General features: G+C 44.5%; 1 protein-coding gene across 4 annotated transcripts in view; it reads right to left on the reverse strand.

The window, feature by feature from the left end:
- Positions 1 to 25,591, reverse strand: part of MTCL1 (microtubule crosslinking factor 1) — a 128,672-nt gene that overhangs the window by 98,144 nt on the left and 4,937 nt on the right. For all 4 annotated transcript variants that reach the window (XM_036822937.1, XM_036822936.1, XM_036822934.1 and 1 more), the window contains exons 2-3: positions 18,306 to 18,530; positions 16,733 to 16,891 (exon numbers count right to left, since the gene is read on the reverse strand). In XM_036822937.1, coding sequence (XP_036678832.1) covers positions 16,733 to 16,891; positions 18,306 to 18,530 — 384 coding nt within the window. The remainder of the gene's footprint in view (positions 1 to 16,732; positions 16,892 to 18,305; positions 18,531 to 25,591) is intronic.

Raw genomic sequence — 25,591 nt, forward strand, 5'->3', positions numbered from 1 at the left:
AACATCCACAAGCCTCTTCGCAGCCCCCTCCCAGCGCCTTGACCAACAGTCCCTGGGGTGGGGGGTATGGAAACGGTACCCGGTGCCGCAACGTCCCACCCCTGATTTCCCCCAAACAGCCCCCTCCGGCTCCCAGCCCTGCTCAGACTATGGTGAGACCTCCAGCCGGAAGAGGGGAAGCCGCGTGAGATGGGAAACAACCAATAAGAGGCTACTCCAGCTGTTCAGGGTTAAATCATCCACTCATCAAGCATGGGCTTGGTGAGTAAATACAGCTTTGCCTGGGCGACCAGCTCCCAGCATCCAAAGATGAAGAGCATCTATGCTCAAACACCAACCATCTGATGAATGCTTCCGTGTCTTGGGCATTCCCTTGTCCCAGTCAACCTGCTGTGGGTCACAAAAAAGAACATCTGTGATGCTGGGGGACAAATGAGAACCAAGCCTCCCACACAAGTCTTCTCTCAGCGCAGGAACTGACCAACCCAGGGCGAAGCACCCTGGAGGCTCAAGGTCTCTCTCTCATTTCTCCCAGGCGCATCCTTATGTCAGGGATTCAAATGCTGGCAATCAACTGCTCAACAGCAAGACATTCTGCACAGATGCGTAACTATATATATAACTTGGCGTCTTTTCAATGCTGAATAATTCCTGACGACTGCAGGGGAAAAATGAAAACAGCTTCTTTGGCTCATGATCATACCGCTCAATGTCTGATGGTTCTCACTTGAGTCAGAGAAATGCCAAGAAAGTGTACTCGGGAAACAGTCATACCAGACAGCATCTTCTAAGCATTTCTATTTCTCTGACTCTTGATTCTGCATTTGAGGATAAAAGTTATCCAAATCATACGACGTCACTAACACCACGTACAGTGTATAAATTTGACAGACCACCCCCCCAGCATCAAATGTAAATTTTGAAAAGAGAAGTGTTTGTTATTTATTCCCGCAGCACAAACTGGATGCAGTTAGCCGTCTAGTGGAGTTTAAATTATCCAGAAATACGTGCTATGGCTACATATATATATATATTTTTTGGTCGTGCCGTGAAGCATGCGGGATCTTAGTTCCCCGATCAGGGGGTGGAGCCTGTGCCCCCTGCAGTGGAGCCGCGGAGTCTTTCCCACTGGACCGCCAGGGAAGTTCCTCTGGCTACATTTTAATTATTATTTTTTTTAATTTTTATTTATTTGTTTATTTATTTATGGCTGTGTTGGGTCTTCGTTTCTGTGCGAGGGCTTTCTCTAGTTGCGGCAAGTGGGGGCCGCTCTTCATCGCGGTGCGCGGGCCTCTCACTATCGCGGCCTCTCTTGTTGTGGGGCACAGGCTCCAGACGCGCAGGCTCAGTAGCTGTGGCTCACGGGCCTAGTTGCTCCGCGGCATGTTGGATCTTCCCAGACCAGGGCTCGAACCCGCGTCCCCTGCATTGGCAGGCAGATTCTCAACCACTGCACCACCAGGGAAGCCTCCTAATTATTTTTTAAGAAAAGCCACCTGAACGGTGGTGTCTGTGTCACTGAAATTCACAAGCTCCTTATTTCAACAGCAGATGACAGGCTGACAGCCGCCCTCCACAGTATAAAAGAGTCCCACGTGCCAGGACAGACCATGCTGAGGGCAGAGGAAGGGCTGGGTCTTACATCTCTGGGAGGTGTGAGTGTGGCCTGAAGCTGATGGCCGCTCACATAGCATCGCTGCTTCTGCCTGAAAGGCCACCTGGGTGCCCACAGGGATACAGGAAACAGGCAGAGAGGAGGCTACCCGCTCACAGGGACAACCGGGTGTGGCACGACCCCAGCGAGGGACCCTCCCCGAACCTCAGAGCTAACCAAACAGGGCGATCTGATGGCCCTCAGTCATCATCAAAATATTAATACTTGACCTCAACTGGAATCTCAGGTCTGTATGAACTGTCCTGAGGCAATCACTTACAGAGTCAGAAATTCCCCGCCAAGAGATTTTAAGATAATGTTATAGCTCTTTCTCAAGGAAAGATAAAGATGACAAAACCTTCACTCATTCAACAATTATTTACTGAGTGCTTGATAAGGGCAAGGACATGCAGACACACATATATACCCGATAAGTCAGAGATGTGAGGTCCGAAATGCCACTGAGGGATCCCGTGAGACCCTCAAACTGCGGGTTGGAGTAGACACCTACCAAGGAAGCACTTTCGAGATTTATACAGCTGAGTAATCGAGGCTGTGTGGGCAGAGATCAACAGAGCAGAACTGCACCCAGAAATAGACCTACACACATACATCCCCTGATTTCTGACAAAGGTACAAAAGTAACTCAATGGAGCAAAGATAGCCTTTTTCAAGAAATGGTGCCAGAACTGGAGGCCCATAGGCAAAAAATGAACCTTGACCTGAGTCTCACACCTGGTACAAAAATGAACTCAAAATGGACACCATGGATTGAAATGTAAAACGTAAAACTGTAAAACTTACCCCCGCTCGAAAAAAAACACAGGAGAAAATATTCAGAATCTAGGTCTAGGCAAAGAGCTCTGAGAATTGATACCATAAAAGGAAATATTTATAAATTGAACTTCATCAAAATTAAAAACACTTGCCCTGGGAAAGACCCTGCTGAAAGGATGGAAGACAAACTGCAGAGTGGGAGAAAATACTTGTAAACCATTTATCTGACCAAGTATCTAGAAGAACTCTCAAAACTCAGCAGTTAAAAAAAAAACACACAACAGTAAAATAAGCAATCTAATTAGAAAATGGGCAAAAGAGGGCTCCCCTGGTGGCGCAGTGGTTGAGAATCTGCCTGCTAATGCAGGGGACACGGGTTCGAGCCCTGGTCTGGGAAGATCCCACATGCCGCGGAGCAACTAGGCCTGTGAGCCACAAGTACTGAGCCTGCGCGTCTGGAGCCTGTGCTACGCAACAAGAGAGGCCGCAATAGTGAGAGGCCTGCGCACCGCAATGAAGAGTGGCCCCAGCTTGCCACAACTGGAGAAAGCCCTCGCACAGAAACGAAGACCCAACACAGCCATAAATAAATAAATAAATAAATAAATAAATAAATACTTAATTAAAAGAAAGAAAATGGGCAAAAGACATGAAGACACCAAAGAGGACATACAGGTGGCAAATATGACATGAAAATATATCTAACATCATTAGCCATTAGGGAAATGCACATTAAAACCACAAAGAGATATCTCCTATCAGAATGGCCAAAATGAAGAAGTGACAACACCAAATGCCAGTGAGGATGCAGAGCAATGGAGCACTTGTGCATGCCTGGTGAGAACATTAAATGGTGCAGCCACTCTGGAAAATAGTTGGGCACTTTCTTAAAAAAAAAAAAAAAAAAAAACAAAAAAAAAGAAATATGCAACTACCATATGACCCAGGAACTGAGCATTTACCCCAGAGAAATGAAGGCTGATGTTCCCACAAAAACCTGCACATAAATGTTCGCGGCAACTTTATTCATAATAGCCTTAACCTGGAAACGACCCAGATGTCCTTCAACCAGACTGGTTAACCCCCTGTGGTGCATGGTCACCGTGGACCACTCCTCAGCTATAAAAAGGCACTGGACTTCTCTGGTAGAGCAGTGCTTAAGAATCTGCCTGCCAATGCAGGGGACACAGGTTTAAGCCCTGGTCCAGGAAGATCCCACATGCTACGGAGCAACTAAGCCTGTATGCCACAACTACTGAGCCTGCGAGCCACAACTACTGAGCCCACGTGCTACAACTACTGAAGCCCCCACACCTAGGGTCTGTGCTCCACAACAAGAGAAGCCACCACAATGAGAAGCCCGCGCACTGTAACAAAGAGTAGCCCTCGCTTGTCGCAACTAGAGAAAGCCCACACGCAGCAACAAAGACCCAATGCAACCAAAAATAAATTTTAAAAAAAAAGGGGACTTCTTTAGTGACTCAGTGGTTAAGAATCCACCTGCCAATGCAGGGGACACGGGTTTGAGCCCTGGTCCAGGAGGATCCCACATGCTGCTGAGCAACTAAGCCTGTGCGCCACAACTACTGAGCCCGCACGCCTAGAGCCCGCGAGCCACAACAAGAGAAGCCACCGCAGTGAGAAGCCCACGCTCCGCAATGAAGATGAGCCCCTGCTTGCCACAACTAAAGAAAGCCCACATAAAGACCTGACGCAGCGAAAAATAAATTTTAAAAAAGTTTAATTAAAAAAAAAAAAGCACAGACCACAGATGTGTCCACAACCTGGGCAGATCTCCAGAGAATGATGCTGAGTGAAAAAAGCCAGTCCCCAAAGGTTACACACTGTGTGACTCCATTTGTCATATTCTTGAAATGACACAATTATAGAAACGGAGACCAGAGCAGTGGGTGCAGGGGTGCGGGATGGGAGCTGGGACAGGAGGGAAGCGGGTGCGGCCTAAAAGATCAACGTGAGGGATTCCTGTGGTGATGGGACCGTTCTGTAGCTTGACTGAACCAATGTGATATCCTAGTTGTGAGATCATACCAGAGTTTTATGTTACCTAATAAAACTTGGGGGAGGGACTTACCTGGCGGTCCAGTGGTTAAGACTCTGCACTTTGCATGAGTTCGATCATGCAAAGGGGACATAGGTTCGATCCCTGGTTAGGGAACTAAGATCCTGCACGCCCGGCAGTGCGGCCGAAAAACCAAAACAAACAAAAACTTGGGGGAAACAGGGTAAAGGGTACATGGGACCTTTCTGTATTATTTCTTACAACTGCATGAGAATCTGCAAGGGCCTCATGAAAGAGTTCAGAAAAAGAGTGCTGGGGAAGGCTTCAAGAAGGAGATGGCATTTCTGGGAGAATCTTAAAGGATGGGCTGCATGTCACTAGTAGAGGTGGGACTCCAGGTACAGTCCGGGGGGAGCAGGGGTGAGGAGGGCTGAGAGGGCTGTGCTCACTCTAAAGGTGAATTCTGCCCTCCTTCTTCCTATAATTTTCTCAGTAGAGATGAAAGCAGCAGCTTAATGAATACTTCCAAAAGTAGAAATTCATTTTATAGAGAAGCATTAGTGGGTCAGGGCAAGAGGCAGATGCCCTTCCTCCTGGACCCACTCCTCCGGCAGCTTCCCCAGTGGCCCCCCGTCCAGGCGTCTGCACAGAGCTCCCCTCCACCCCTCCAGTGCCCACCTGCCCACCGGCCTCCTCCTTCCAAGTTCACAGCAAAGGAGGAGGTGGGGCTTGAGCCAAGGTCTGGAGGACAGAGGAGAGGGGAGGGTTGCTGGGTCAGAGGCGTGGGTAAGTCCCAGCCTGGCCAGGACCCGCGGTGAGGGGGGCCGCCCAACCTTCACTAGCCTCGTAGAAAACCTTGATATGATTCCACCTTGATTTCCACAAGAAATGGCTCCAGGGCCGGGTTCCGGGCACCAGCACAGCGCTCGACAGGCTCTCGCCCATCCCTTCCAACAACAGTGAATCAGCCATTAGTGCTATTTATGGTTGTTTAACTGCACACACACTCCCCTTCTTCCCAGACACCAAAACTGTGCCATTTACAGCTGAAGCATTTTATTTTATTTTTAAATTTTTTTGGCTGTGTTGGGTCTTTGTTGCTGCGCGCGGGCTTTGTCTAGTTGTGGAGAGCGGGGGCTACTCTTCGTTGCGGTGCATGGGCTTCTTGTGGTGGCTTCTCTTGTTGCAGAGCACGGGCTCTAGGCACGTGGGCTCAGTAGTTGTGGCACACGGGCTTAGCTGCTCCACAGCATGTGGGATCTTCCCGAACCAGGGATCGAACCCGTGTCCCCTGCACTGGCAGTTGGATTCTTAACCACTACACCACCAGGGAAGCCCCATGGCTGAAGCATTTAAAGCTGTTCCTGCCAAGGCCTCCTGTGCTTCCTGCCCTGCTCCTCACCCTCCAGGCCCCTGAGCTCTGCATCTCCCGGCCTTGGGGGTCATCCCCTTGGTTGATGGGGCTCTAGTCCAATCGTACCCCTGCCCTCAGGGTGTGTGCAGGACACACAAAGGCCGTTTCCCTCCAGATCCCTGTGTTGACACTGCATGCACATGCACACACACGTGAATATGCACAAGCACACACCCCCCCCAGACTCATGTTTCAGCGTTTGGGAAAAGGACTTAACCAGACACCTCCAGTTCTTCCTGCTCCCACTCCTTCCCATGTCACCTCGTTATTAAGTTAGCAGGCACATAACCGAGACCACTCAGGACACCGGACTGCTCTCCCCATCCTGCTCTCTAGCTTGTCACCCTCCCTCCAAACTCAGGTCAGCAAAGTAGAGCAGGTGCTGCGTGTTCCCTGAGGTGCCCACAGAGCCCGCCAGGCTCCCACATGGGATGGCTGCCTCATCCACCCGGCCTGCCCGTCCTTCTGTCCACTGCTGACCGGCCAGGGCCGAGGCCTGAGGGACTCCACGGCGGCCGATGACAACCTGGTCAGGGCCCGGGAGGCGCCCAGGCACGAGGACTCTGCCCCTACATGCTTCACACCGACTCACCCACACACATCTTTTTCTTACAAGGGGGACCATAAACTCTGAAATCACAGACAATGCTATTAAAGTGTAGCATGACAGCAATAAAGCCATTTACTATGTTTGTACACCTTTGTTTCCAGACATTATGGACACCTGATAGTTTGAATATAATGACACACAGAAAAAAGTCCTCACCCACTGGGTGAGAAAAAAGTCCTCACCCACTGGGTGAGAAAAAAGTAGAAAGACTGTCTTAATCCATTCAGGCTGCTCTGACAAAATACCAGAGACTGGGGGGCTTAAAGAACAGACATCATTTCCCACAGTCCTGGAGGCTGAGAAATCTAAGATCAAGATGCTGGCAGATTCCTTGTCTGGTGAGGACCCGCTTCCTGGTTCATAGACGGCCAGGTCCCAGTGTGTCCTCACATGATAGATGGAATGAGGGTGCTTGTATGGGGTCCCTCTTAGGGGGACACTAATCCTTGTGAAGTGGGAGACGCTCTGCCCTCATGACCTAATCACCTCCCACAGGCTCCACCTCCTCACAGCATCTAATTGGGGATTAGGATTTAACATGAATCTGGGGTCAACACAGACATTCAGGCTACAGCAGCCACTGCAAGAGAAGATAGTGAGGAGGAGGCACAACGTGGAGAAGCCATGAAAAGGAAAGGCTCTGAGGTCTTCGGGGGTCGGGGAGCCACAGAAAGAGGCAGGGATGAAGTGCTGGGTCAGGAGACAGAGGACACATGGGGTTACTCTGGGGCCCCAGAAGGGTCACATCCTGTTTTGGCAACACGGCACAGGGAGCTATCGTGAGCCCCGCCCCCCAGTAAACAGCTAGGAATGCTAGAGAAAATATAACAAGCAAAAATTTATACACAGCTGAACTCACACACACAAAGAAGGAAAATTCCCTAGTGTCCGCAGTGCCTAAGGGATTGGAAACCAGAGCCATGAGCACAAGGGTATGTGTTAAGGGGGGCAGGAGGGGATGGTGGGAGTTACCAGAAATAGGCCAGGGGTGTAAGAAGAGGCTTCGATCAATGCACCAAGGCAACCCAATGCGGAGATGCACCCCCACTGAAGTAAACTAAAAATCCCTCGAGGAGGGGAGGGTAAGCTTCTGCTCAGGACACTGGGTGGTGGAAAAAAATCTCCTTTGAAATATGAAAATACCCTAGGCCTATGCAAGTTCAATGTCCAACTGACACCCATTTGTTACACAACTACACAAGCCAAAAATTAAGGACTATATTTGGACCAATGATACCACCAAGACCTCCAGAAAAGACCAACACAAAAGCTCCCTAGGAGGGCATTTCGACAAACTTCATAGAATTCCTACTAAGAAGGACTCGTAATAAAATCCACTGTAAGAGTCACCAAATCAGACAAACTGAAGGCTTAGTAACATCAGGAACTCAACAGAACCGAAAAAGACTGATTTTAAAATGTTTAAAAATTTAAAGCAAGAACTATGAGATGATGAAGAAAGAAGAAACTATGAAAAAGAACAAGCAACTTTTTAAAACTTCTAGAAATGAAAAGTTAGTGGATGAATAAAACTGTAATTCTCTTGTAAAGAAGAGAATTAGTAACTTGGACAAGAAATTATCCAGAATGTAGCACAGAGAGATAAAAATAAAAATATCTTAAAAAAAAAAAAAAAAAAGAACAGGTAAGTGAGATGGCAGATGGAAGATGGAATAAGAATGGCCAACATAAGGCCCACATAAGACTAACAGGAATTCTAGAAGAAATACAGAGGATGGGGAAGAAACATGATTCAAAGAGATAGTTTCCAGAAGACTATTCAAAGAGTGAGAATTTTTCAGAGTTTATGAAAGACAAAAACTCAGATTGGCAATGAGTGTTGAGCAAAATAAAAATAAATCTAGATACATTTGATTCAAACTACAGAATACCAAACACGCAGAGAAAAGCATAAAAGTAACCAGGAAGTAAAGACAGATTATCTACAAAAATGAGAATTATCTAACAGCAGACCTCTTGATAAGCAAAATAGAGCCAAAAGATAATAAAAATACTATCTTCAGAGTGTTAGAATTCTATGCCCAACTAAACATCTTTCAAGACTGAGTATGAAATAAAAGTATTTTAGACAATATCATTTACTGATATAAACCATTAAAAGATGTATTAATAGATCAGCGAGAAGGAAACTGAACTCAGAAGGAAGGAGCAACACTCAAGAAGCAATGATAACAGACTGGAAAATGTGCAAATGAATCTAAATAAGAATTAGCTATGAAATTAGTCAGCTTAGGTGGGGAGATGATTTTAAAAAGATGAAACTGAAATACTGGGTAATAATAGTATGAAAGGAGTTGGAGTTGAAGCTTTCTAAGATGCTTGTATTATTCAGGAAAAGAATATAGATAGTGATTAGTTTTAGACATTGAGAAACATGCATGTTAAAAATGTAAGAATCGGGCTTCCCTGGTGGCGCAGTGGTTGAGAATCTGCCTGCCAATGCAGGGGACACGGGTTTGAGCCCTGGTCTGGGAAGATCCCATATACCGCGGAGCAACTAAGCCCGTGAGCCACAATTACTGAGCCTGCGTGTCTGGAGCCTGTGCTACGCAACAAGAGAGGCCGTGATAGTGAGAGGCCTGCACACCGCGATGAAGAGTGGCCCCCACTTGCCGCAACTAGAGAAGGCCCTCACACAGAAACGAAGACCCAACACAGCCATAAATAAATAAATAAAATTTTAAAAAAACAAAACAAAAAAAAGTAAGAGTGATCATTAAAATAATAGTAATAGAATGCATAACTTCCTAACCAAGAGAGAGAACACGGGAATTAAAAACTCAGAGAGAAATCAACATTAAAAAATAGAGGGATTTGCCTGGCAGTCCAGTGGTTCTATGCAGGGGACCATGTGCAGGTTTGATCCCTGGCTGGGGAGTTAAGATCCCACATGCCTTGTGGCCAAAAAAACAAAACATGAAACTAAAGCAATATTGTAACAAATTCAGTAAAGGCTTTAAAAATGGTCATCAAAAAAAAAAAATCTTAAAAAAATAAATAGAAAAAAGAAACAAAGAAAAGGCATGGAGGGTGGGATAGAGACGCAAGAGGGAGGAGATACGGGGATATATGTATATGTATAGCTGGTTCACTTTGTTATAAAGTAGGAACTAACACATCATTGTGAAGAAATTATACTCCAATAAAGATGTTAAAAAAAAGGCATGGAATATAGAGAGCATAAAATATAATGACAGAAATAAATTCAAACACATTAATAACCACAATAAATGTAACTGGATTAAATTCACAAGTTTAAAACAAAGATTCCCAGATTCCTTTTTAAAGGTAGCTATAGTTCATTCAGAAGAAATACACCTAAAACATAATGGTGTAGAAAAAATAAAACTTACAGAATCACAAAAAAAGCTATACCAGGCAAATACTAACTAAAAGAAATTTGGTATAGATGATAAAAGCAGACAAAGTAGGCTTTACAGCAAAAAGCAAGACATCAGAATAAAGAGGTCATTATCAAATGATAAAGGCAACAACTCACAACAAAAAAAAGTTCTAAATCTTTATGCATTCATATTCAAAATCTAAAAAGCAAAGTGACAGATTACAAGAAGAAAATTTAAATGTAGAATTATAATGGGTGATTTTAACACATCTTCATCTTAAAGAGATGTATTTAGCAGACAAAACAAAACTATAAAGGATATAGAAAATATGAACAACACAATTAACAAATGATCTGATACTTTTTTTTTTTCCAAATTGTGGCAATCTAGTAATGGATTGAACTTACAACCATCAAAAAAAATAGAACTGAAAATATCAGAACGCATCCTATACGGCAAAAAAATAAGCATTTTGGTGAAACCTTTCCATTTGTTTATTCAGTGATGGTATAAAATGTCCTTCCTGCTGCGAGTTATAGTTCAAGTTGGAAAGTCTTCAGTCTAATGGATTCAACATCTTCACCCCAAAACTAGAGCATATACAATTCCTCTCAAGCACTCAAAGTTACAAAATCTGATCATTTACTTGGCACACAAGGAGTCTCAACCAAACCCAGGGAATCAGTATCATGTCCTGAATGGTGATGACAGATGTTCCCAAGAGGTATCTGACAGCTAGTTGGTTCCTGTGGCTCCATTCACTAACCCTAGTTCCCAGGAGTGATCTAAAACATGCCTCTATCCCTTGCCAAGTGTCAACTAACTTGGCTAGTTATTATTTGTGTCTAGCATGTACTCAAAAAACCTTTCAGTAGAATGAAAGAAATACAGTTGAGTGAAAGCACTTGGGCAATCTTCAGGAAGTTGAAACTAAACTAAGGTTAACTATTTTCAACCTTTTGAGATATTCCACCATAGAAAGAGTACTAGAAGAAATATACGCCCCCAAAAAAAGGGCAAAAAATTTTTGAGCTTTGCACAAGTGAAGTGGTATATGGGGGTTTGGGTGCATGGACATGGCGTGAACAGCACAGGAAGCCAGCCAGCAATGAAGCTGCCATCCAGAAGGGACAATTCCAGAGGGGTTAATACTATCAGCCTTCTTTAAGCGTCTCATCTATCTGTGGAGAAAGCGACTTTTCCAAGACACACCTCTACCAGTTCAAGAGGACCAGAGGGCCTGTCTCTTCTCATCCTTCTCAACTGCCTTTTAGTTCACTGCAGGGTTTCCTGCCAAGGGGTGGGAACCCCAGCTGGGAGACAGGGATGGGCCAGGCGGGAAAGGACCTCTGTTGTCATGCTAAAGGGCTAGACAATCCGGCCCAAGGCAAGTTTGTTTGTTTAAGCCGAGGATTAACACTGTCGGATTTGGGGGATACAGAAGGTAAAACAGAAAAGGGAACGACTAGAAGTAGTGCATCCTTTAATGTGGTGACCACAGAGTGTCTGCCCTCAAATACTCATTTGAGAGATGAGTGAAAGCGTGGATAGAGAAAGTCAAAATGTTTAAGAGGTTAAAATTAACCATTTTAAAGTGTACAATCCAGTGGCATTTAGTACATTCACAATGTTGTGCAACCATCACCTCCATCCAGTTCCAAAACACTGTCATCACCCCAAAAGGAAACCCCAGTCAGTCTCCTTTCTCCCTCCCCCCGGTCCCTGAAAACCACTAAGCTGCTTTCTGTCTATGGATTTACCTATTTGAACATTTCCTATAAATGGACTCACACAATATGTCTGGCTTCTTTCACTTGGTGTATTTTCGAGGTTCGTCCATGTAGCATGTACCAGTGAGAAAGAATTTCTAAGACCGTGAAAGCAGAGCAGCAGGCAACTGAGGGTGGGGAGCAGGAGGGGTAAGGATAATTGCCATCACTTAAGCCGGGGTGACTAAAAGGACAGTGACACCATTAACACAGCTGGGAAAGATAAAAGAAGGTACAGGTGGGGGCAAAGGTGACAAGTCTGTTCCTGGACAGTCTGAGTTTGAAGGGTGACCAGAAACCCACCCTGGAGGAGGCCACCAGGCGGCTGAAAGCAGTCTGCAGCTGCAGAGAGAAGCCCCAGCGACAGAGCCGAGGGGCACAGAGATGCAGCGTGTCACTGTCCTCCGAGGGGCACAGACACATCTGCAACCATGCCTGTCGTGGAGACACACGCACAAACTGCCCTGGCCTTTCTCAGAATGTGGCGCATGGTCCACTTACCAAACTTCAGAGCTGAACAATAACCAGTACGGCTCAGGACAGAGAAAACATGATCCTCCCTCTAGAGCGAAACCCACAAGAAAGTCTGTTCTGGGCTTTGCTACAAAGGACCCATTCATGGAGACCCCAGCTCGAATTTTCTGATAAGCATCTCCTCTGCCACCTCTGAACCCTGTGTGGCTGGTTCATCCTTCTCTGCTTCCAGAATGGTCCACCAGCGTCCAACCCTCCTCAGACTCTCAGGTTCATGCTTCGTTGAAAACTTTGGTGTCAATATGCAGCCCCACCAGTCTGACTGCGACTCTGGAGGTAAAATACTATGATTGTGTCCCAAGTGAGCAATCCTTCTGAGTAATTTTAAGCTGTAAAGAAAGGGAGGGGCCAGCGCCCCACCCCTTCCTCACAGCCAGCCTGGGCCGCCAATGTCAGTGATCATTTCTCACCCCAAAGAACTATTCGTGACCCGATGCCAGGTCCTTCACAAATCCATTTCAATGTGTGCAAAAGAATCCCTGCTCGCTTTCAACACATGTATTTACTTATGTATGTATAATTTACCTATTTATATAAAAACATACATGCATATAAAATTTATAAAATATACTTCAAAGTTGTTGTCTGTACCCTCAAGGTCAGGCTCAAGCTGGAAATTTTGAGAAAAGGAACCATTATGGCCTACCTCCTGGCAAACTCGGACCAAAGGGAAAAGATGGAAGTAAGTTATTAGAACACATAAGTGTAGAGGTGAGATCACAACCAGAGGAGGGTCACCCACGGGGACAAACCTGCCCGGGTTCCCCCTCCTCCGCCGTGAAGCTCGGCACGGCTCCACGCTCTCATCTTCATCCCCCATTCACCCGGCGAGTCCCCGATGTCCCCCGAGGGCAGGCACTGCTACAGGCACCCTCAGTGACCCGGACAGAGCCCACAGAGTATTCACAAAGGGGACAGTGATGAGGGACGAAGAAATAGAACACGCAGCACTTTCACGGAAGTGGCGACGTACACAGAATTTACCCAAATCCATAATGTGTCAGATCAGTAAACAGCTTGAGGGCAGCACCTGTGCTGCCATATTCACATCCGCCTCCCCCAGGGCCCAGTCAGGGACTGAGTGAAGTGTGGGTGGAAGGGCAGATGGACGGATGACCAAGGACTGGCTGAATCAGGAAACAAACCCAAAGGAACCACAAAGTGCTAAGTGAGGCTGTTGGCAGGTAACACGCTGGCTTTAGCCATCATCTTAAAGCCCTCACCAACAGTTCTTAACTTCATCAATAGGCAGGGTATTTTCCAAGAGAACATTCAGCTTTAATTGTATAATGGAAGTCAACAACAAAACAGGATTTGCATTACTGGAGCAAATGAAAAAAAATACATATGCACTGTCTAGACCGCTTTGCTAGAACACATTCGCTCCTTAAAATTTAAAAGAAATCTGTGTTTAAGTCATACTGGCTACATCGTTCTCAATGGTGAAAAACTGAAACCATTTCCACTAAGATCAGGAACAAGACAAGGTTGCCCACTCTCACCACTATTATTCAACATAGTTTTGGAAGTGTTAGCCACAGCAATCAAAGAAGAAAAAGAAATAAAAGGATCCAAATCAGAAAAGAAGAAGTAAAACTGTCACTGTTTGCAGATGACATGATACTATACATAGGGAATCCTAAAGACTCTACCAGAAAACTACTAGAGGTAATCAATGAATTTGGTAAAGTAGCAAGATACAAAATTAATGCACAGAAATCTCTTGCATTCCTATACACTAATGATGAAAAATCTGAAAGAGAAATTAAGGAAACACTCCCATTTACCATTGCAACAAAAAGAATAAAATACCTAGGAATAAACCTACCTAAGAAGACAAAAAACCTGTATGCAGAAAATTATAAGACACTGATGAAAGAAATTAAAGACGATAGAAACAGATGGAGAGATATACCATGTTCTTGGATTGGAAGAATCAACATTGTGAAAATGACTATACTACCCAAAGCAATCTACAGATTCAATGCAATCCCTATCAAACTACCAATGGCATTTTTTACAGAACTAGAACAAAAATTTTCACAATTTGTATGGAAACATAAAAGACCCCAAATAGCCAAAGCAATCTTGAGAAAGAAAAACGGAGCTGGAGGAATCAGGCGCCTGGACTTCAGACTATACTACAAAGCTACAGTAATCAAGACAGTTTGGTACTGGCACAAAAACAGAAATATAGATCAATGGAACAGGAGAGAAAGCCCAGAGATAAACCCATGCACATATGGTCACCTTATTTTTGATAAAGGGGGAAAGAATATACAATGGAGAAAAGACAGCCTCTTCAATAATTGGTGTTGGGAAAACTGGACAGCTACATGTAAAAGAATGAAATTAGAACACTCCCTAACACCATACACAAAAATAAACTCAAAATGGATTAAAGACCTAAATGTAAGGCCAGACACTATAAAACAGAGGAAAACATAGGCAGAACACTCTATGACATAAATCACAGCAAGATCCTTTTTGACCCACCTCCTAGAGAAATGGAAATAAAAACAAAAATAAACAAATGTGGACCTAATGAAACTTAAAAGCTTTTGCACAGCAAAGGAAACCATAAACAAGACGAAAAGACAACCCTAAGAATGGGAGAAAATATTTGCAAATGAAGCAACTGACAAAGGATTAATCTCCAAAATTTACAAGCTCATGCAGCTCAGTATCAAAAAAAAACAAACAACCCAATCCAAAAATGGGCAGAAGACCTAAAGAGACATTTCTCCAAAGAAGATATACAGATTGCCAACAAACACATGAAAGGATGCTCAACATCACTGATCATTAGAGAAATGCAAATCAAAACTACAATGACGTATCACCTCACACAGGTCAGAATGGCCATCATCAAAAAATCTACAAACAATAAATGCTGGAGAGGGTATGGAAAAAAGGGAACCCTTGGGCTTCCCTGGTGGTGCAGTGGTTAGGAGTCCGCCTGCCAATGCAGGGAACACGGGTTTGAGCCCTGGTCTGGGAAGATCCCATATGCTGCAGAGCAGCTGAGTCCGTGTGCCACAACTACTGATCCTGCGCTCTAGAGCCCACGAGCCACAACGGCCAAGCCCACGTGCCGCAACTACTGAGGCCCGCGCACCTAGAGCCCGTGCTCCCCAACAAGAAAGGCCACCTCAGTGAGAAGTCCGTGCACCGCAACGAAGAGTAGCCTCCACTCGCCACAACTAGAGAAAGCCCGCGCACAGCAACGGAGACCCAACACAGCCAAAAATAAATAAATAAAATAAATAAATTTATTTAAAAAAAAGTGAACCCTCTTGCACTGTTGGTGGGAATGTAAATTGATACAGCCACTATGGAGAACAGTATGGAGGTTCCTTAAAAAAGTAAAAGTAGAACTACCATATGACCCAGCAATCCCACTACTGGGCATATACCCTGAGAAAACCATAATTCAAAAAGAGTCATGTACCACAATGTTCATTGCAGCTCTGTTTACAATAGCCAGGACATGGAAGCAACTTAAGTGTCCATCAACAGATGAATGGATAAAGAAGATGTGGCACATATATACAATGGAATATTACTCAGCCATAAAAAAAGAAACAAAATTGAGTTATTTGTAGTGAGGTGGATGGACCTAAAGTCCGTCACACACAGTGAAGTAAGTCAGAAAGAGAAAAACAAATACCATATGCTAACACATATATATGGAATCTAAAGAAATAAAAGGTTATGAAGAACCTAGGAGCAGGATAGGAATAAAGACGCAGATGTAGAGAATGGACTTGAGGATACGCGGAGGGTGAAGAGTAAGCTGGGATGAAGGGAGAGAGTGGCATGGACTTATATACACTACCAAATGTAAAACTGGTAGCTAGTGGGAAGCAGCCTCATAGCACAGGGAGATCAGCTCGGTGCTTTGTGACCACCTAGAGGGGTGGGATAGGGAGGGTGGGAGGGAGATGCAAGAGGGAGAAGATATGGGGATGTATGTATATGTATAGCTGATTCACTTTGTCATACAGCAGAAACTAACACACCATTGTAAAGCAATTATACTCCAGTAAAGATGTTAAATAAATAAATAAATCATATTGGCTGAATGACAGACATAGGCAGCACACACCCATCATCTGCCGACACAGGAAAATGAACAAGTGTAACGTATTTTCCAGCTCACTGGAAGAGAAGGCTCTCGAGAAAAATGCTACCGCCTTATTTTGTATTCTAGTAATAATAAACCTCGCTTGGACCCATAAAGGGAATTAATGGCCAGCTCATCGGAATGGAAATTATAAAAAATAGCTTTAGAGCAGGGTTCAACAAGCCTTTTCCGTAAAGGGCCAGAGAGCAAATATTTCAGGCTTTGCAAGCAACACAGCCTCTGTCACACCATCATCTTTGCTTTTTTAGGTGTATTCTCTGTGTGTTTTTTTTTTTCCCCCAACAATGCTATGAAAAATGTAAAAACCATTCTTAGTTCCCAGGCCATTCAAACCATTGCTGGCCGACCCCTGCCTTAGACCATGGTAAGAATAGGACACTTGGAGTCCCAAGTCCCTCACAATTCAACCCAAGGGGCAAATCCCCATCCATGTCTGATTTACCTCCTTCAGTCTCTCCAGCTCGTTTTGGAGGGCCTGTTTGGATATTTCCACTTCAATCATCTGCTGTCGGAGAGTTTCATTCTCATCTTCAGCTTTAGCTCTCTTTTCCTCCACAGTTTCAAGTTCATGGTGCAACCTGACCGACACATCTTTGGCCACCTGCATCAACCCACAGAGACCGTCATCAGGAAGGGAAGCTTTCTGTGTGCTAAGGGTACCTCCAAACAACTTCAGAGGCAGAATCATTAAGGAATATTATATTACACCAAAAAGGAAAGATCCTGGCAATACTAACAAGCCTAGTTTTAAAGGAGGAAGGTATTAGTTTGAAACATGAAATCCACATTAAGGGAAAATATGACATTCATCTGGATTAAAGGCCACTTTGCAAGGCCCTGCTCCTTCTAGAATATCAATATCCCAGGAGCACATGCTTTAAATGACAAGTTAAAAATCATCACCATCATCATCAAAAAAATAAACATTTCTGTTCCCCAAAATAATACAAAACCTACCTGCTTAAAAAAAACAAATGAAGTAATTCTGTATGCAGTAGATGTTTCATGTAGTCAAGTTTTAAATTGTCTACTCTGGTAAAATATTTGAATGCTAAAGGCAGTTAAACATTTTTACTTTCTAAAAGGAAATAAGGAAGGAGATTTTTGTGAGAGAAATATAAATCACCTTTATATCACATTGAATGACATTTTGTTAGTGGTTTATAAATTTGAGAGTTACAAAGATTCTTTTCCTGTTATCATAATGAAAGGCTAAATGAGATTTCCTAAGGACTCGTCCAATAACTAGGACATTATACATAATTCATCTCTAGATAAATGATTTGATAATTGGGGCAGGAGAGAAGCCATGGTGGAGAGGACAAATGGAATAAAGTCTGGGATTTCTTCACCTCATTCCCACTTCCACCAATGATTCTCAAAGACACTTTAGACAATAACTTATGATCCTATTTCTCTTTCAGTTAAATCACCACTACAAGTCTTACTTGGGTTATAGTACTTCCAGGTTTTCTGCATCCTACAAACTTAAATAACCAAAAAAAAAAAAAAAAAAAAAGTTAAGTGACTATGATCAACTTTTAAAAGTGGTCTTTGACTATAACTGAATTGATAATCAATCTTTAAAATATCCCAGATCTGTAGAAGGAGTTTCTGCACAATTTCTAAAGAACGGTCAGATCAATGGGCAGGTATTAATTCTTTTTTTACTGAACATCTATCACTATAATTTCTTTTCTTTTTTGGGGGGGGGGGTTAAGATTCCAGTTCATATGAGGGATTTAAGTCTTGGTCCAAAGCCATATGGCTACACACACCTTATAAACCATCACGTGAATGAAGAATGTTTAAGCTGAATTCTGTTGAAAGAGAGAAACACTAACAGAACCTCGTGTAAGTGGGTTCTGAGGGTTGCGTTTCAGGTCTGCAATCGTACAGAAATGGTACAGAAACCTGTATCTCTAAGACACAATCTAGGCAAATCTGTGGAATTGTACAGAAACTCCCAGCAGCTCCTTTGGGGAAGGCATGTCCCATCCACCCGGCTCACTCACCTTTAAGTCCTGCTCCAGACTTCGAATGAGCTCGCCATCCACCTGCCCAGTCTCTGCCACCTTCAGGCTCTTCTGCTCAGCCTTCCTGAGGCGGTACTGCAGGATTCGGCAGTTTTTATTGGCGCGGTCCAGTTCCCGCCGAAGCTCCTGCAGCTGGTAAACATCTTCCTCTAAGTAACTGTCTCTCATCTCTTCCATTTCAGCACGGAGTTCATCCAACTCATCCTACACAAGCCAGACAGAGGAGATTGAGAAGCCAGGTCCATCAGAAAGGATGGAGTCGTCCATCCACCCCTGCTCTGCAATACTGTGAACTTTCTGCACAGTTACCTGTCGGCTTCTGGCCACAACTGTGTGATACGACACAGGGACTCTGGAAATTCTCACGCAAGACAATTATCACCAGATGTCTGTTCAGATCTTATGGATCCAGAAGCCAAAAACGAGCATGGATTATTCATTGCAGGCTCTCAGCATTTACCCTGCTCCCAATCTTTCCTTACATAATCATCACCATAAACGAAGTCATCTCTGCAGATAATTAAACCTTTAGATTCAAACCAAACGCTGACCTAAACCCGAGTCTCTAAGACACAATCTAGGCAGTAAGACAGACACTGCCTGCAAAGAACACAGACTTTAGTGGGGTCATAATTGTGATTTGTCTGGGAATTATAACATACCCGCAAATGTCCCTAAAATTCTGTCTTGACTCATGATTCTAAAGATAAAACCGGGAGATCAGCTCAGTGCTTTGTGACCACCTAGAGGGGTGGGATAGGGAGGATGGGAGGGAGACGCAAGAGGGAGGGGATATGGGGATATATGTATAGCTGATTCACTTTGTTATAAAGCAGAAACTAGCACACCATTGTAAAGCAATTATACTCCAATAAAGATGTTAAAAAAAATAAAGATAAAACCCGTGCGCTGTTTTTCTCCCATTCGCCTGCCCTACATTTCCCATCTCCACTCCACTCTGGTGTCAACATGAAGACACGCGGGTACAGGAGAAACCCAGGAGTTATTCCTGGCTCCCTCCCCGCCGCATCCCAGGCCACAGCCAATGCAGTGTTGTCAGCTCAAAGTCCAAATACCTGCGGCTCTCCCGCCTCCATCCCTCTCAAGGGAGCCACAGGTAAGACTTACACAGGTAAGCCCATCACCTGGGTGCCCTGCTTCCCCTCTATAGCCCAGGCTCCACCCAGACTTACCCTTTTCATAAGTAACTCAGACCACCTCCCCCTACTCATACCCTCCAGGGGGCTCCGCATCACACAGAGGAAGTTCTTCCAGGTCCTCCCCAGCGCCTGCATGCTACCCCCTCCTTCCCTGCCACCCTGCTGCTTCCACAGGGTCCAGGCGGTTGGAGGCCTTTCACCTGTTATGGCCTCCCCCTCCTCCCCAGCTCTTTGCGGAGCTCACAGTCACACGATCACACAACTTGGAAGGCACACAATGCCACCCCCCTTGCCATCCCCCAACCCCCAGTCTCTAGTCCAGGCCCTGCCCCTCCCCGCCACCTCCTACCACAGCCTAATGTTATCTGTGTTTCTTCCTGTTCATCATCTGTCGTCCACCCACGAAGGTAAGTGCCAGGAGGGCAGACACCTGGTGTCTCCCAGTGTCCAGGGCAGTGTGAGCCACACGGCAGGCCCTCAATAAATATTTGTGGAATGACTACCCATGAACCTCGGTCAACACCTAGAAAGACCAAATCCTAAACACGACCCAAACCAGACATCCCCGCACTTTGCTTTGTTCCAGTCTTGTAGTCTGGTCCTGGAAAATTCTTCCCAAACCCATAAACACAGCTGCAGCATGTGATGAGATATAAATTCTATTATAAAGACTTCAACAAGGAGCAATTTGGAAGACGGGAGATTAAGAAAAGCATTCTAGAACTGTCTTGATTAGTTTGATAATTGATGGCATAAATGCCTCCAGATTAGGGTACACTCGTTCATCTTTTTTTTTTTTTTTTTTTTTGCCACACCACGCAGCCTGTGGGATCTTAGCTCTCCGGTCCCTCGGCAGTGAACATTAGGAATCCTAACCAGTGGACCACCAGGGATTTCCCCATTCCCATTTGTTTTGTTCAATTAATACTGAGGCTCAAGGGAAAAATTCTCCCAAATGTGGACACCCTAACTTGTCAGCTCTCACCCTATTCAGTTTGTTCCTGGAGTCTGACCACCTTTGCTAATCCTGCATTTATTCTTAAAACCAGGGATTTACTTACAATAAACAACAAGAGCTTCCCAACACCAGAGTCTCAGGTAGACAAGAAACTGACTAGAAAGGAATCTCCTGAAGAGTATCTTACCCTGGGTAAGATTAGGTCCAAGAAGTGTAACAAACGAATTGGGAAGCTTTGTGGAAAAATACAGACTGGCGCCAACGGGGTGAAAACAATTGTCCAGCCAACCCCACCCGTGTGCAGCCATCACCTATATGGGAAAGGGCACAGATGTGGCACCTCATTCGCCCAAGCCCCAGTCTGTCAGTTCTCCCACTCTGTCCACACCACCTGACCAAGAGCATTACCTACTTAGTTGACCATGACTCCAAGTGGAGCCTGCTTCAACGGACCACCAAGGAGAACGCATGTTAGAGAGGAAAGCTTTACCAACATCCCTAGTAGTCAAATGAATAAAATGTTTTTGTTCTCATCTGCTAAGTGTTCTTACAGAAATTCTGTACCAGTGATGACAGCCTCATTAAAAATATAAGATGTTCTGGGCTTCCCTGGTGGCGCAGTGGTTGAGAGTCTGCCTGCCAATGCGAGGGACACGGGCTCGAGCCCCGGTCTGGGAGGGTCCCACATGCCGCGGAGCGACTGGGCCCGTGAGCCACAATTGCTGAGCCTGCGCGTCTGGAGCCTGTGCTCCGCAACAACAGAGCCCGCGATGGTGGGAGGCCCGCGCACCGTGATGAAGAGTGGCCCCCGCTCGCCGCAACTGGAGAAAGCCCTCTCACAGAAACGAAGACCCAACACAGCCATAACTAAATAAATAAGTAAATAAAAAAATTTTTAAAAAAAAGAAGTAAAAGATACTATTTAAAAATATATATATATATAAGCTGTTCTAATGTGTCTTAAGAAAGGTAAATCTTAACGTTGAAAATGTTATCATGTATAAGCAAGTTTCATTGCTGTTTTTTCCTTCGTGTAGATCTCTTCCTATCAATCTTATTCCTGGTAGGAAAATTTGTTGGCACTGGGAGTTACTGGGCCGAGCACAGAGGCCGGTCACTGGAACATCCATGAAGAGAATGGGCAGGCTGGGCTCTTCAGGTGCCTGGAGAACCCACCTATTTCAGGAAGGTCCTTTCAATCTGCAGCAAAGAGGTTGTTCCTGATGCCCAATCCCTGCACTGAGCCATGGAAGCTGTACCCTTGACCCAACCCACGCTGGAGGAGACCAACCACCGGCTGCAAACTTCAAAACAGGCCTGTGCATGCCATCCTCCCATAAAGGGTAGAGAGTTAGTCCCAGATCTTCAAAATCAAGGTCAAGCTTCACTCAGATCCCATCTGTGAATCTGATCTGACTTTGAGAAAAAGCCTCACCTCTACACACGTCTGAATACAGTTAAAATTGTTACACTGGGTAACTAATAAAAAATAGTTCAATACAGGCAATAATCACTATATGTACATACACATACAAATATCCAGTGGTGTTGGGCATTCCGTTTATGGAAGGAACTGGTTATGATTGCTTTTCCTTCTAGAAAGCTTATCAAGTCATTAATGCCTGAAATGATCTATTATTCAAACACCAGTTTTAAAATGGGACATAGCCATAAAAAGACATATGATACGACTTCCAGGTAAAAAACGTTCTCTGGTTTTCAGACTTCGTAATGGGGGTGGCATGGGGTTGGGGGAGGCCCTCATCGGCCCAATGTTAAACGCTGGCTGTGTCCTACGGACGCCTACACCCCCGCTGCAGGCTGAAAAAGTCTGTTCCAGGGCTAGACGAACCCACACCTCCAGATCACCGAGTGGGCCAGATGTAAACAGCTAATATTTTTTGGCATAAGTAATCACTAACATTAGTTGTACTGAAAAGAAAATTAGGGAGAGACCATAATTGCATGTATTTGAATCATTGCTTTTGTAACTCATTTTATCTAAATTTGTAGAACAGAAGGCATCCTTTATTAAGCACTTTACCTTCATTACTAAGCCTGGGTTATTACTTCATAATAACCCTACCAGGGACACACGACCCCCATTTGACAGACAAGGAGGCCAAACCCAAGCTGGTAAACACATCCAAATCCTCTCGGCTAATAAATGGAAGCCCAGCTACAAACCCAGGCTGTCTGGTTCCACACACATGCTCTTTCCGGTAAGTGCTAGAAATTATCTGCAACAACCAGGACAAATGAAACAATAAGCTTTAAATCATATTTTTAAAAGTCCACCGTCGATGTAAAATAATAAAAGCAAGCTAACGTTTAGACCTTGACATTGTCAATGTGCAGGTATACTTATTTTCACACTTTGTCCTCACGAAAGCATTGTAATATGCAGAAAAGGTATCAATACCCCCTTTTGTAAAATGAGGACATTGAAATTCTAAAAGTTTAAATGCTTCCCAACACTAGCCTGTAGCAGAGATGGGACGAGGCCAGGGTTTCAGCTCTTTTCATGGAGCCTTGAAAAAAGCAATTTTCAGGTTCAATGAAAAGAAGTTCTAGGAAAAGCAAATTATGAACCACGTAAGCTAGCAGCAGACATTTGAAAAACCAAAACTGTGATTATTCAGACTCGGGTCATGATGAGAGTGATTTTCAAACTAAGATTACATTAATTTTCTGACAGCATGCTCTAATTTAGAAAACATTAAAGAACCTTAAAGATGTCTGCCATTTAAATGCTTAAAAAAAAAAAAACCAAGTCAAGCAGAAAATATAATGTTTCTGGCAGACAACATTTACACATAGTAAGTAAAAGTGGAAAATTGCTGTTGTTTTTTAATACAGATATTAAGAAAAAAAGTGCCCTTAATCAAGTTTTATATTGAATTAACATCAGGTCTGTCAGATACTCAAACGTTAGATCATTATCACATTGAAAAGCTAATTTAGTTTTAACTAAATATACTTTTCAAATTTTGTATATAAAATGAAACCTTGATGTAGTGGGAAGTTTCCCAACTACTCCCTTTTGCCTGCAGATAACAAATCAAGCGTTATTTTACATCTATTTGACACATATCAAATTCGAGAAATAATGAGGTACCATGTGTGCACTAGAATAAACCAAGATTAAAATTTCAACAAAAACCTCTTTACAGATAGTTTTATCCACCAATATAAAAACCAAATCCACATGGTAAAAGCAGTGAAAACTCTTGATCATACTGACAATCTTATCAGATCTTAATCGCCTTTAAACAACCTGAAATCAATAATTAGTCCTATTTTATTCACCCCTCTCTAAATAGACCCAACTTAGGCAGTGAGAGCAGTCAGCTGGCTACTGTTGCAATAATTCCCTCTTCTGGGAGTTACAGACCTTATCGTCTGTTGTAATATACAATGAATCCACCTCGCTTCCCTCGGTACAATGGAACTGTTCTCTGCAGAGTCCCAGCTGAGACTCAGAAGGCTCAGGGACCCTCCCATTGTTTACCAAGTGACGGTTCATCCGGCAGCGACGGCCCTGTGTTCCCTGGTCTACATGATCTTGCCACCTAAGGTGATTACAGCCGCTTTTTCGCAGGCTGAATAAAGAGTGGGTGTGGAAAGCAGAAGGTCAGGAAAGAATAGGGATACTGTCTGCTTTAACCTTCCAGAAGAAGGGAGGAGGGCCGGGGAGGGAGGGAGGGGCTGAAGCGCTTTACACTCAGAACTGTTTATTCTTGCCTCAGTGTCCACCCCACACCCTCCCCTTTCCAGGCGGCGCTGAGCATCTGGACCCTGAGCAGCCAGATTTAACCAAATCCTTTCAGACCTTGAAACTCCAAAGACTCCAAGTGAGACGCAGGGCGGTGAGGCTGGATCGGCGCTGATACACTGTAACCTCTCGACCCAAATGGCCTCACCAGTGGTCTCCCTAAGAAATCACTCCTCTCCAAGAATCCAACAATATCTGCTCTGTAGCTAGCACTGACTTTTGTTTTAACCAGAAGTAATTCTTCTGAAGTAACTGAAAAGGCAGAGCAAACTCAACAGCTCTTCCCCCACTGACCTTGCGGGCCCCGCAGGACACGGGCACTTTGGGGTACACTATTTGAGGGCAGGGGGAAGGGTGTCGTGCGAGCATCCCCAGTAACACGAGAAGCATTTTCAAAATAGGCCAATAAACTCAAAGCGATTAAACCCTCCTGAAAAGCCTGTGAAGACAGAGAACATAATTAATATGTTCACAATGAGCTCTAGGGCTTGTCTGATTGTCTTGGAGCAATCGAGCAAAAAAGCAGTGGCGGCGGGCAAGGAACACTCCAGCAGCATTTCGTGGACACCGTCATCACTAAGATGTGCCTGGATCTGGTCTGAGAAAGAAGCAAATGTCTTTCGACAACTGAACTCAATCTCGCACCTTAATTCCTGAAGCCTTCCCAATACATGCGAGTTCATCAGCGGTCAAGGGCCAAGAGTGCTTTTCTGACTGTGCTTTCACACAAAAAGCCAGCTACCTGGATTGAGTAATTATGCACTTCTCATCTAGTCACCATGGTGCCCTGTGATGACAGTAGCGAAGCAGGGTCAGGGATGGCCCCGTACAGCTCCACACAACAGAAGGGGACACTTCTCTGTTGACAGTTGATTTTTAAGAAAATACAGCAGGCTGGTAAAAACCAGGAGAATTCCCCTCGAATTTCCTGATCAGTAACACATCCTCCTAGAGTTTTGAGGCCTTAGTTTTCTGCTTGGATTACTCTTAGGTCATTCTAGCTCAGAAACTGTCTTATACAGTAATGGTGGCAGAACTGACTCAGGAAAGCTTGTAATACTTGTGGTCACCATCCTCCAGAATATATCAAAGTAAAATTTCTGGGTGGAGTCTCCCTTCTAATCGCGAGAGTTCTGTGCAACATTCCCTAAGAAAGCAGTAGGTCAAGGACTCGCTTTTATCTACCATCAAAAAAAGTACCAGTGAGAATAAGAGCAACAAAAAGAGACGTTTGGGCTTATAATGCGCACGCTCTAAACCTCACATGCAAAAGGCAGGCCTACAGCAAAAGTCATTGCCCATGAGGTCACTGATGCTCCCAGCCCCATTTTGCACAAGTGGGCGGGCTCGCTGACCTTTAGAAAAGTCTAGC

This window comes from Balaenoptera musculus, chromosome 14 (genome assembly GCF_009873245.2).
Source record: "Balaenoptera musculus isolate JJ_BM4_2016_0621 chromosome 14, mBalMus1.pri.v3, whole genome shotgun sequence".
Lineage (NCBI taxonomy): Eukaryota > Metazoa > Chordata > Mammalia > Artiodactyla > Balaenopteridae > Balaenoptera > Balaenoptera musculus.